Here is an 11,353-nt window from a genome sequence, read left to right as displayed (position 1 = left end):
ATTGTTCACTTCGGAGGGTGATAGCACCTATATTCTAAGTGCCCCATAGCCTGAGCCAACTGACTAATTTGATTGTCTATCTCTTGTAAGTGTGACTCGGTGTGATTCTGGAACTTTTCCTGGGATAGAGCCAATTTTTCCATGACCAACTCAAGCAATGATTTCTGCAGCTGATAAGGTTGTTGTGGAGGTGGTCTCTGTTGATAGCCTCAATTAGGCCTTGGGATTTGTGCATAACTGAAGTTTGGATTATCTCTCTACCCCATGTTGTATGTATTGGCGTAAGAGTTGTAAGGCCTCTAGGGAGGTCTCGGAAAAATCCTAACGGCATTAACTTGTGCGTTTGTCTCTTCATGTAGCATCGGGTAGAAGTCTGTTGGATGATCCGGTATAGTGCATATATCACATACTTTTGCTGGTCCATTCTTACCTGCGATAAGAGCATTAACTATGTCAATTAATTTGTCGATTTTATTTTTAAGGGAAACATTACTTACCTCGTGAACATGTCGGATGGGTTCATGATACATGCACCAAATGCCCTAAAGCTAAGGATGATGAATTTACTATACCACCTGGCCCTATCACACAAGGCTGGACCAAACTTCTTAAAGACAAGCTTCAAATCGCAGTTCAAGCATTCATCCGTAAGGGTCTAATAGCAGTAGATTTACAACAACCTTTTGAAGGGGATCCAGTTGTTATCCGGTTAACATATCTTCTGGAGATACAATCATCTGTCTCTTATATTTCCAACGGTTCTTGAATCGCATCAATTCGATATCGGGAACTCAAGATACATTCATTTTACTGAAGACAACGCATGCAGAAATTCCTATACGAGATTAATACATGATTTTTTTTTAAATATTACGAATTTTCAATATTTATATTGATTATTTGTAATATAATTTAATATAGGATGATGCATTATCTTTTAGGATTAGAGTTATTATTTTATTAGGAATTAAGGTTGAGTTAAAACATTATTTTTAGTTATTATTATTATTTTATTAGGAATTAGAGTTAAGACATGTTTAATTTGTTATTATTATATTCATTAGTTATTTAGGACCTTTAGAACTCACCCCTATATAAAGCAGACTTCACTCAACTTTCTAAATCAGATTTCTTTGATTAATAATACAACGAGAGTTCGTTTTTACAAGTGTTGATTGCCTTGTACCTTCGAAGCTTTTTCTTCTGGAGTTATTTTAAGTTCTTGTTAGAGAGATTAATCTTTATACTCCAACTTGCCTTTTCATCGCGACTAGGAGGGTTGGTTAGAGTCATATTATTGTGTTTTCCTTTTCATTGCGACTAGGAGGGCTCAATAGGACATTATCTATCTATTTTCCACAAATACATCCTCACTATCATCACCTTTGCCATCCACCTTCACAAGGGAAATATTTTGATTTCTTTATCGAGTCTAGAGCTTTCTAGGTTTGATTCTTCAACAAGACCAACGTTCATTAGCCGGTCACCGCTTCCCTATCAGTTCACTTATAGAGCCAAACTGTTAAGAGTTGGATTTCATCGTCGAGATTACTTCTCTTGTTATGTTTGGGGTCATATTACGAGAGTTCCTCCGCTAACAGCATCAATCATTTTAATCTCCATGGGAAGCAGCCCTTTGTAAAAATATTGGAGAAGCGTTTGTTCGGTTAATTCATGATACGAACAACTTGCACAAACCTTCTTGAATCACTCCCAGTAGTCATAAAGTGATTCCCCGTCTTTTTTTTTAATTCCCATGATGCTTATTCTCAATTCGCTTGCTTTTGTTGCTAGAAAAATCTTGTCAAGAAAAATACGATTTAAATCAACCCTTGTGTTAATTGAATTCATAGGTAAATAAAATAAACATTATTTTGCTAAACCAGATAAAGAAAATGGAAAAACTCTCAGTTTAATTTGGTCATCGGATACTCCCTGCGGTTTCATGCTGGAACAAACCATATGGAACTCTGAGAGATATTTATGTTGGTTCTCACTAGGATGTCCGTGGAAGGTAGGAAGAAGATGAATCAACTCCAATTTTTAGTTTAAACGAAGTTTTTACTTGATGAAATGTGGTGCAGAAAGGTTGTTGAATCGCAAGAGTCGCGACCAACCCGTGAATGGTGCAATCGCCCATAGGTACTGGCGATGTGTAATCAGCGTTAGGTGCAGCGTCAGTTTTGAGTATTGGATTGATGGTAGGTGCCAATTTGACACGCATCATTTCTATGTCAAATAATTATTCCTCAATCTTAAAAATAAAGTATAAAAAAGATAATATAGAGAGAGTAAGGGTCGATCCGTATGGACTAAGGAAGTTTTCGATAATTTGGTTCTTGGTTTTTGATCTGGTGTGAATTGTAAAGAAAAATAAAAGGGGTTTATTGAGATGTTTGTAAAGAAAATGAAAGATTTAATAAAGAAATCGAATTAAATAAAATTAAGATGAAAATTCTATTGATAAAAATCAGCCTCAGGCTTAAGCTTTTGTCTCAATTCCAACTGATCATTGAATATCATTTTAGCTTCGGATTCACGTCGGTTACAGTCTACAAGGCCCAACCCCTATAACTTGTTTTTCTCTCAATTAACCAATCATCTAAAATCAATCTTTGGATTTCATTCCTTATATGGACTAACCACAACAATCGTTTGTTAATCCCAACATTGTTTTGGTTTTGGAAAAACCTGAGTCGGATTATAGCGTCTCAATGAGAATTGAACCCAATTTTAGTTTCTCTTAGTGGACTGCCGCCAAGTGTGTTCACAGGAAGTCGAATGTGCTACAATTTGATCCTTCCTCCCAACTGTTAACCAAAACCACAATTAATCCAACAAACTCTTTTTGAAGAAAAAGTGTTTTTATTGTAAAAGGATGGTCGATTGACGATCTTTGATTCCAGAAAACTGAAAATGTAACCCGAAGGGTATGAGGTGCTTTTCAATTCTCACGATCAAAATTGAGTCATCGCTTCAGCCTTTGGCTTATGAAAAACTTAGCTAAGCATGGTATAAACCATAATTAGAATTTTAAAAATAAAGAAAGCTTGTAAAGAAAAATAAAGAAAAGAAAAAGTAAAAAGAAAATAAATTTTATAAAAACTAAAGAAAGGAATTAAAGAATTCGAGATATGAGATATATGATTTTCAGTTCACCCCGATGCGGTGTTTATACTAGCTTAAAACCCTAAAATTGTAGAAATAAATTACAAAAGATAATTCTTGGAAAATATTCAAAACTTAATCATAAAAATAAAAGATAGTTTTTAAAAACAAAGATAAAATCTTAATTTAAACTTTGGATGTGTGGCTGAGTCTCATGTCTCCACGAGAATGCTAATTGGTCCTTCTAGAATATATTGACTAGATGCCACATTAGACATAGTCATGCCCCAATTCATTCCCACTAAGCCGACGTTGATTCTAGAAAATAAAAAGTTACATAATTTCATCTATTTTAGCATCATTTCTGTAATCCACTGCCCTACATAGAAAATGAACAAAAATGCCCAAATAAACAACTTAAATCGACTAATCAAGTAGTAATTATCAACAAAATATTAACTAATTTAAGCACTAATCAGTTGTGTTGTGAGATTTTTGTAGACTTCAAAAATTAAATGCTTGCATAGAGGGAAAAAAATATTACAAGTTAAAGTCTTGCTTTTTTAGATGTTGAAACAAGGTGGAATTCTACATTCTTAATTCTCAAATCTACTTTGAAGTATAAGAAAGCTTTTGATAACTTGTACACTAAGAATGGCGCATATTATAAAGAGTTAAGGAGGCATTTTGGTGTATCCGATGACAATGGTTGAGAAAGTGTTGAAACTTTTTTACCTTTCTTGTAGATTTTTTTTGAGGCTACATTGAAGATGTCAAGGTGTCTTTATGTGACAGGTAACTCTTATGTACCTCAAAAAATTGAAGTTAGAGACTTGATCTCTAGCTATTGTGGTCACGATAGTGAAAGTATTAAAGGATGACTCATCAAATGAAGGCCAAACATGATAAATATTGGAAAATATTGATAATATCAATATTTTATTATTGTTGCTTTACTACTTGATCCAAGACATAAATGGAGTTTTTTTTAATAGATTTTGATTGATACTTATGATGTAGAAAATACTAATATCTTGCTATCCATCATAAAAGTCATTCTAAAAACTCTAGTTTTATGCGATACAATCCCTTACTTCAAGACGAAGAATGAAGAATCAAGTACTACTACTACTTTAACTATAACACTTCATGGCACGGAAACTAATGATAAAAAGATTGATGTGCAACAACATTACTATAATATGTACATAATGACAAAGGGACTTTTAGGAATTTGTGATAAAAACTGAGTTGGAGAAATACTTGAGTGAAGAAGTTGAACCCAATTATCCCAATTTTAATATTTTAAGATGGAGTGAGTCACAAAAGAGATACCATGTTATTATCCGAATGGTTCGAGATGTGCTAGCTATTCCAGTTTCTATTGTTGCTTCTGAGTCTGCATTTTGCAGAAGAGGTCGAGTTCTTGATTCTTTCTGCACTTCCTTAACTCCAAGAATAGTGAAAGCTCTTATTCACAAGGTTAGATACATCAATCTCGAGATCCTCTTATAATATATGAAAGTCTTCTTGAGTTTTAAGGTTTAGAAGATGATTAGTCATTCTTCGTAAATTATAATCTAATTTATAATTTTTTATCTTCCATTATATTATATTTTAATTCTAACTTGTTTTATGTTTTGAAATATAGAAATGAAAGGTTTAACAATTAATCCACCTACAATTTTGATTAATGAGTCATATTTTATTTTGGAGGAAATCGATGAAAACCTCGACATAGGTGATTTGATCCTAGAGTTTTGAGTTTTCGTGTTTATTTTATGTTTGTTAAAGACTTATCTTTCAAACTTTGATGGTGTATTGAACTATTAGTTAAATATTTACATGAAATTTTATAAAATTATAATTTTTCTATTATTTTTAATTTATATATTTTTAATAAAAATTTCACATAAATAATTTAATATATATTTTTATTGATTTTAATTTTTATTTCTTTGAAAATACAAAAACATAGTCACATCGGTGTAAATATGTATCAAGTATCAATATAATTAGGTACCAAATATTGGGAGATGAACATACTTACATCGATATAAATATATTAAATGCTACCAGTTTTGAAAATTTGTAATAGATTAATAGTAGGTTAATTTATAACCGAACCGTCAACAGTTAACCGTTTCTTAGCAGTTAGGTTACGGTTAAAGAAATTTTATAATCATTATAACAGTTAACCAATTGTTTAAGCTAAAATGTATGATTAACCATCCATGAACGACCCTAATACATAATCAATCTTAAAAATAAGGTAATTAATACCTTCAAAAATTATAAAAGAAAATAATGTGTTGTTTGCAAATTTATCAAGTCGAGTTAGACCTTAATCAACTCAACTCGTTAAAGTGTCACGTCAAACTTGATTCTCAATCAAACTAAATCAAGTCGAGCATAGACCAAATTTTGATCTAACCAAACTCGAACTGCTCAACTCAATTAGCGCCCTACCCAGAATTCAGCTGAAATACCTGAGCTTCCTAACGTTGAGTTTCCACACATGGGATCGAGTGGTGAAGGGCAATGAGCCATAGAAGGTTTTAACAATGGCAACTCTTGTCCCGGTTCGAATCTGTGGCCAAGAAAGAGCTTGATGCAGACCTTTTTATCATCTTTTTTGAGATGCAAGTACTAAGTAGTAGTGAAATATGGTAATATAACATTATTTCGAATTTCAACTATAATCAGAGAGGATTCGAGAGATCAAACTTTTATTGACACAATGAAACATAGGCCATTCATATTAATCATACAATTGCATATATCTATGATTCATTGATGGAAAATCTGTTTCTGAAAGCCATAAGCTTGACTAAAATTTATAATCAAACATCCAAAACATAAGATAACAAATTCAACCAATCACAACAAAGAAGTCACGGAAATATGGAGAGAAATGACCACAATGAAACATAAGCAACACAAGAATTTTCCAATTTTCATTCAAGATGCCAAAAATAAGCAAACGTGTTTTAAAAACTCGACATTGTATCGACATCCATTCGTCTTCAAGCATAGTTCAACCTGAATATGTCATTCAACACATAGAAGCTTCCTTGAGGTGTTGGCTTCAAATGAAACATCTGAGAGCAAAATGCAACAATTAGGGTGAACACAATTAATAAAATAAATACCTAACTGAAGAAAATTCGGATTTTAGGGTGAGCCCACCGACTCTGGACGCACAGTGGGCAGAGGCGTTGTTCTTAAAAGTGTGTCTTCGGAACATATTTCCGGAGATATGAGAGGTACAATTAACCGACTATGAACATGAAAGTGCAGTCCAGGGCGATAAAAATGCAGCAGGTTCATTGGATAGATGGCCGATCAAAAATAAAATATCCACATCTTTCCAAAACGTATTCATGGCAATATTATATGAAATCAGGTATCTAGACTATCCAACCATTGAGCGAAGACCAATGCTTAGAAAACAGATGCTTGTACTTACTCTAGGTTAATAAAAAAATTTATCTAAACTAACTATCCTTCTTAATACAATCAATGTAGATTCAAAATTAACGAAAAACGTGCAATCCCTGGAAATGTAATCTTATTATCTTAAGTATATCCGATGGGCACTAAGGGTTATAAACATCACAGTATAATTGCCACTTCAACTTGCGTCAGATCAAAACATCAACAAAGGTTCCAGTAATAATTGCATCGCGAAATTAACACGAAATGTATACTCGATGGAATCAACAGTGACAACATAGATTAGACGTAGATCGATCAGATAAGTAAACATTAAAATCCTAACAAAAGAAAAAGGAAACGATGCAGAGGCTGGGAAAATTACCTGGCTGAACTTGAGAGCATGCTGTTCGCCGGCGAGTTGAAGGTTACCACTGACGAAGACGAGCATGCCGCCGGAGCCGGAAGGCTGGCAATCGACGGTGGTGATATTGTGCTTACACTGCTGGAAAGGAAGGCTGGTGAGCTTAGCGACGATGTTCTGAGAGCCCTGGATCTTCTGACCTTCGAAGGTCAACATGGAACCTTCCTGGTAGAGATTGGCTAAACCGGCCCGGTTCGCATCGAATGTGGAGTAGTAGTGCTCGACGAAGGCCTTCGCTACTGAATCTGGGTCCATTTTTTTTCTTTAATATAATGAATTTGGGCGGCGGCTTCAAATTCACGAGACGAAAGAGAACAAAGCAGCAGCCAAATGGATGAAGATTTGAGAGGCGACTGGCGAGAGAATGTAGGAGAGAGTGTGCCCCCCCCCCCCCCCAATTATTGGATGATTGATCTAACGGTTCATTTTGAATCATAAAAGTTATCAAACAGTGGCTGCCTGCGTATTCTTTTGAGTAAATTACATCAATAATCACCAACATATTACTTTTTTTTATTTTGGTCATCTAATTGTTTACCTTTCTTTTCATTTTTTTCTATTAGAACTTTAATATTAAATAATTTAATTTTATAAAGTGCCAAGAGCCAAGTCTAGCATTATAAGTTTTGGAATTATACTTAATTTTGATTTACTTTTGTACTTTAAATTTTTATTATTTTTAATATTATATCTTAATTTTATACTTTAATATGCAACAGTTGATGCAGTTTGTAGTCACCATTTGAGTTCCATGAGTTTCTGTTCAATTTCATACGTCACTTTAAATATTTTATTATTAAGGTAAAATTTGTTGATACATGAACAATTTTTATATTGTATAATCAATTATTAGTTTGTCTAATAGGGTTTAGGGTTTAATATGCAATTGTTTGTAACGAAAACATAGCCGTCGGTTGCCTGAATCCTCTCGTTAGGAGTTGCATTTGAGGGAAGATCCCTCTTGTAGACTGCAAATGTCAAAATAACTACCTAAAAGGAGCTGTTAGCACCCCTTTTCCCGATCTTCTTGCATGTAACACGTTCTGACTATCCTTCTGTTGATATAAAAGAAAGTAAAAATATTTTTATTCAACTAGTGTTAAGGGTCTTAATAGATTGAAAATTCTTCATACTGCTCCAAACTAGGAAGTGATAAAAAATAACTCCAGTTCTGTTTTGCTTAATCAGAAATAGCATAACTTTCAGTGAAATTTATCGCTATGGAACATGGCTAGTAAAGGAATCACAAGAACCTTTTTAGAAGAAGGTAAAGGAATTCACCTTTCCTGACAGCATACCAAGAGAAATCACATGTGAAACGATATCCAGGGCAAATCTAACAGGAGCATATTCTTCCTGAATTGGAGATGGTTCAAGATTATTCATCCTCTTAATAGTCCAACCCTGTTGCCTTTCGAATTGTTCCGTTCAGAGTGGAGCACCCTTATGGCATATGCTACACCACTTGTGAGGGGCCTCTCGAAAGCATTCGTTGGGTGTACCTCGCAAAAGTCCTCTACAGGTTCTTGAAGTGAGTTTCCATCATCGACTAAAACACAAGTGATCATAATTCATAATGTAAAACACTGAACAATGGCTAGCAAGCACTTAATTATCTATCTCAAATAGTTCTATGATCCTATCTAAAAGTTCCAAGAAGAGCATACGGCTTACCTGGTCAATAGCAGATGGGGTTTTCCCATGGTTAAAAGTTGAGATCAAAATAGACATAGCCTGGATATGGTTCATGCTTACATTAAACTGATCCTGCAACATCCTATCTCTCTCATCACACATGCTCGCTAGCGTCTCGTTGCTCTTTCGGTAGCGAGAGAGCTCATACAACAGAAGATCCAAATGGAAGCCAAGGTCCAACCAATTATCCATGAAAATAAGAGCTCTCTCCACCATGACTTGCAAACTCTCTTGGAACCAATATACTGGTAGTACTGATAGTGGATCTTGAAGCTGAAATTTAAAGATTTCATCCCAACATTTGAACCACATCTTGCTACCACTATCACCAAGGAGGACACCCTTGGGGTCCTTAAATTCACCATTAATGAACCAGTTCATCGAGATCGTCGATGTTATCAAACAACATAACATCCAAACCAGATGTCCCACCTTTAAACCAAACCCAAAAAACATGGAGCAGACTCATCCAAGAAACAGTGACCAATTAACAACTAAGGATATACAGTAACCCAATTGTCAAATCTATAAAAACTTAATAAAATCCAACATCACCAGAAAATCTCCAAATTGACTAGAAGGCAGAGATTGATTGGAAAGAAAAAGAAACAAAAGATGTAATCTTATCTGCGCAATGCAAGATAATTCATATAAGACCTGGAATTGAAGAAGATGATGAATCTTTTTCCACAATTACAATAAAAAGGAAAAAAGAATCCCCCAAGGTTCAGAGTTTCAATTTTATAGCAAGCACCCAAAGTCCTGAACAAGAAGAATGAGCCAAACTTGTCCAGAAAACAAAGGATTCCAAAAAATTATATAACAAATCAATGAAAATTTAGCTAAACATAATCTGCCCTCAGAGGCAACAGAATCTGAAAGAAAATACTTAATTACTAAAATCAAGTAGCAAAGACAACAATCAAATATGCAGGTATTAATGTTGGACCCAAATAACAACATCCTCCTGTAGAGATCTATGAAGCTAAAATAAGATTTAACACAAAGTAAATCTTACTATGTACTTAAAAGATGACACTAAGAATCTGTGAAAAAAAAGGTTGTGGAAATGTCTGCTACCATAAGCCATTTATCTCTATCCATATTATTCACGACACCCATAAAATAATAATAATTCAATGCTTTACAAAAGTATGTAATTTAACATTTCATTTTATACTGTAGCAGTATGACAATTATATTTCTTCAGCCAAGCTTGATCAAGCAGAGGATTATTGGAGTGTTGGGAATAAACCCCATTTCAGCTGGATACTAAGGAAGTTGATCAAGCTTCGCGAGGAGGCCAGTGCTCTGTTTCTTGCTTCTGTAAACTGGGCACAGGTTAAGGGTGGTTGGATTTGGGACAGAATCCGAGAAAGAAAGGATAAGGTGATATGGCATCGGCTAATCTGGTTTCCTGCTCATGTCCCTAAATATTCTCTGATCACTTGGATGGCAATCCTTGATAGGTTGTCTACCAAAGATAGATTGGCTAGGTTTGGCGTGATGACAGACCTTGGTTGCAGACTTTGTGGTGCTGGACTGGAATCAAGAAATCACCTGTTCTTGGAATGTTCTTATTCGAAAGCAGTTTGGGATTCCATTTTGCATGCTTGTAGGTTGCAACAGCAGGATTCTAGCTGGGATGACTTGCTTGGCTGGATGGCTTGCAATTGGAAAGGTAAATCCTTGTTAGTTCACATTCTAAAACTAGCATGGACTGGATTCGTTTATTTTACATGGGAAGAACGCAACTATCGTATTTTTAGGGGATTGTCGCGTTCGCCTGATACAATTGTAGATATTATAAAAGGAGCTGTTAGAACAAAATTGTATAGGCACGATATGAATAGAGTGGATAATGTAAATAGACAACTTTGCATTGATTGGGAACTCATGTAATTGGTTGTAATTGTAACTTGTAGCAGCTTGTTGCTCTCTTTGGATGAATAGATTGATTATCCAAAAAATTATATTTCTTTTTCGAACCTGAAACATACCAATGATATTAGGATCTTTTAATGCATATTTTAAACATGTGTTAGAAAATATAATTAATTATAAAACACGGATCATCGCACAGGACCACACCCGGTCTATCTCTCTTCATTACATCCGATACCATCCTCCCACAAGCTTGTGGGCTTAATCAAATACATTTCCCTTCGTTATTTTTCAACTAACTTATGACTTTGGACACTTGGAACTTAACTAATAAAGTGATTAAATACAATTTAGATTCGTTAATGATAAACAAAAACTCATGTTTGCATCAATAGACACAAGGCCTCAATTAATTTATTGGGTCGGCAAGGTAGCAGTGGTTAGATTAAAGGTAACAAAGAGTTTTGATGATATTTTAATAATAATTAAGAAAAAAATTAGGGCACCATGTTTAGTTCAATTTAAATTTTGTTGTATGTACAAATTATTGAGGATTGTTGTTATCTTTTGAGGTCTAATATGTTAGCACAAAATTTGCATAAGTGTATGAACATTTATATGAAATGATTTAAGAATCTTTCACTAATACTATTTTATATTCATCTCAAACTATATATATATATATGCACTTCAAATTGTCTAACAAGTGTTAGGCCATTGCCGACCATGTTCTGTTTTCTCTTTGACTAATACTATTAAATAATATAAACAAAGAGTTAAAATAATTTAAGAAAAACTGATAAAAAT

At 34.2% G+C, this 11,353-nt stretch overlaps 3 protein-coding genes across 3 annotated transcripts; 1 reads left to right on the top strand and 2 right to left on the bottom strand.

Moving 5' to 3' along the window:
- Positions 1 to 5,872: 5,872 nt before the first annotated feature.
- On the bottom strand, positions 5,873 to 7,296 carry LOC120149177 (nuclear transport factor 2B). Its single transcript, XM_039162060.1, has 2 exons — positions 6,929 to 7,296; positions 5,873 to 6,209 (listed from the first exon to the last, which is right to left on the bottom strand). Exons 1-2 carry the CDS (start codon positions 7,220 to 7,222, stop codon positions 6,135 to 6,137), a joined length of 369 nt encoding a protein of 122 aa, XP_039017991.1. The 5' UTR covers positions 7,223 to 7,296; the 3' UTR covers positions 5,873 to 6,134.
- A 529-nt stretch (positions 7,297 to 7,825) lies between these two features.
- LOC120149161 (histidine kinase 3-like) lies at positions 7,826 to 9,164 on the bottom strand. The gene is made up of 4 exons (XM_039162048.1): positions 8,642 to 9,164; positions 8,433 to 8,483; positions 8,266 to 8,323; positions 7,826 to 7,935 (listed from the first exon to the last, which is right to left on the bottom strand). Exons 1-4 carry the CDS (start codon positions 9,116 to 9,118, stop codon positions 7,826 to 7,828), a joined length of 696 nt encoding a protein of 231 aa, XP_039017979.1. The 5' UTR covers positions 9,119 to 9,164.
- Positions 9,165 to 9,590: 426 nt separating this feature from the next.
- Positions 9,591 to 10,564, top strand: LOC120149160. Its single transcript, XM_039162047.1, has 2 exons — positions 9,591 to 9,596; positions 9,848 to 10,564. Exons 1-2 carry the CDS (start codon positions 9,591 to 9,593, stop codon positions 10,562 to 10,564), a joined length of 723 nt encoding a protein of 240 aa, XP_039017978.1.
- Positions 10,565 to 11,353: the final 789 nt, after the last annotated feature.

The sequence above is a fragment of the Hibiscus syriacus genome, unplaced genomic scaffold (genome assembly GCF_006381635.1).
Source record: "Hibiscus syriacus cultivar Baekdansim isolate YM2019G1 unplaced genomic scaffold, ASM638163v2 tig00110989_pilon, whole genome shotgun sequence".
NCBI lineage: Eukaryota > Viridiplantae > Streptophyta > Magnoliopsida > Malvales > Malvaceae > Hibiscus > Hibiscus syriacus.
This window is presented reverse-complemented; position numbering and strand designations above follow the sequence as displayed.

What these genes read in the sequence shown, in the direction of transcription:
- LOC120149161 (XM_039162048.1), bottom strand. Translation starts at nt 9,118, where the DNA reads ATGTTTTTTGGGTTTGGTTTAAAGGTGGGACATCTGGTTTGGATGTTA. An exon ending in CCCCATCTGCTATTGACCAG is followed by an intron (nt 8,484 to 8,641) that starts GTAAGCCGTATG and finishes AAGAACCTGTAG; the next exon opens with AGGACTTTTGCGAGGTACAC. An exon ending in TTCACATGTGATTTCTCTTG is followed by an intron (nt 7,936 to 8,265) that starts GTATGCTGTCAG and finishes TGACATTTGCAG; the next exon opens with TCTACAAGAGGGATCTTCCC.
- LOC120149177 (XM_039162060.1), bottom strand. Translation starts at nt 7,222, where the DNA reads ATGGACCCAGATTCAGTAGCGAAGGCCTTCGTCGAGCACTACTACTCC. An exon ending in ATGCTCTCAAGTTCAGCCAG is followed by an intron (nt 6,210 to 6,928) that starts GTAATTTTCCCA and finishes TTTTGCTCTCAG; the next exon opens with ATGTTTCATTTGAAGCCAAC.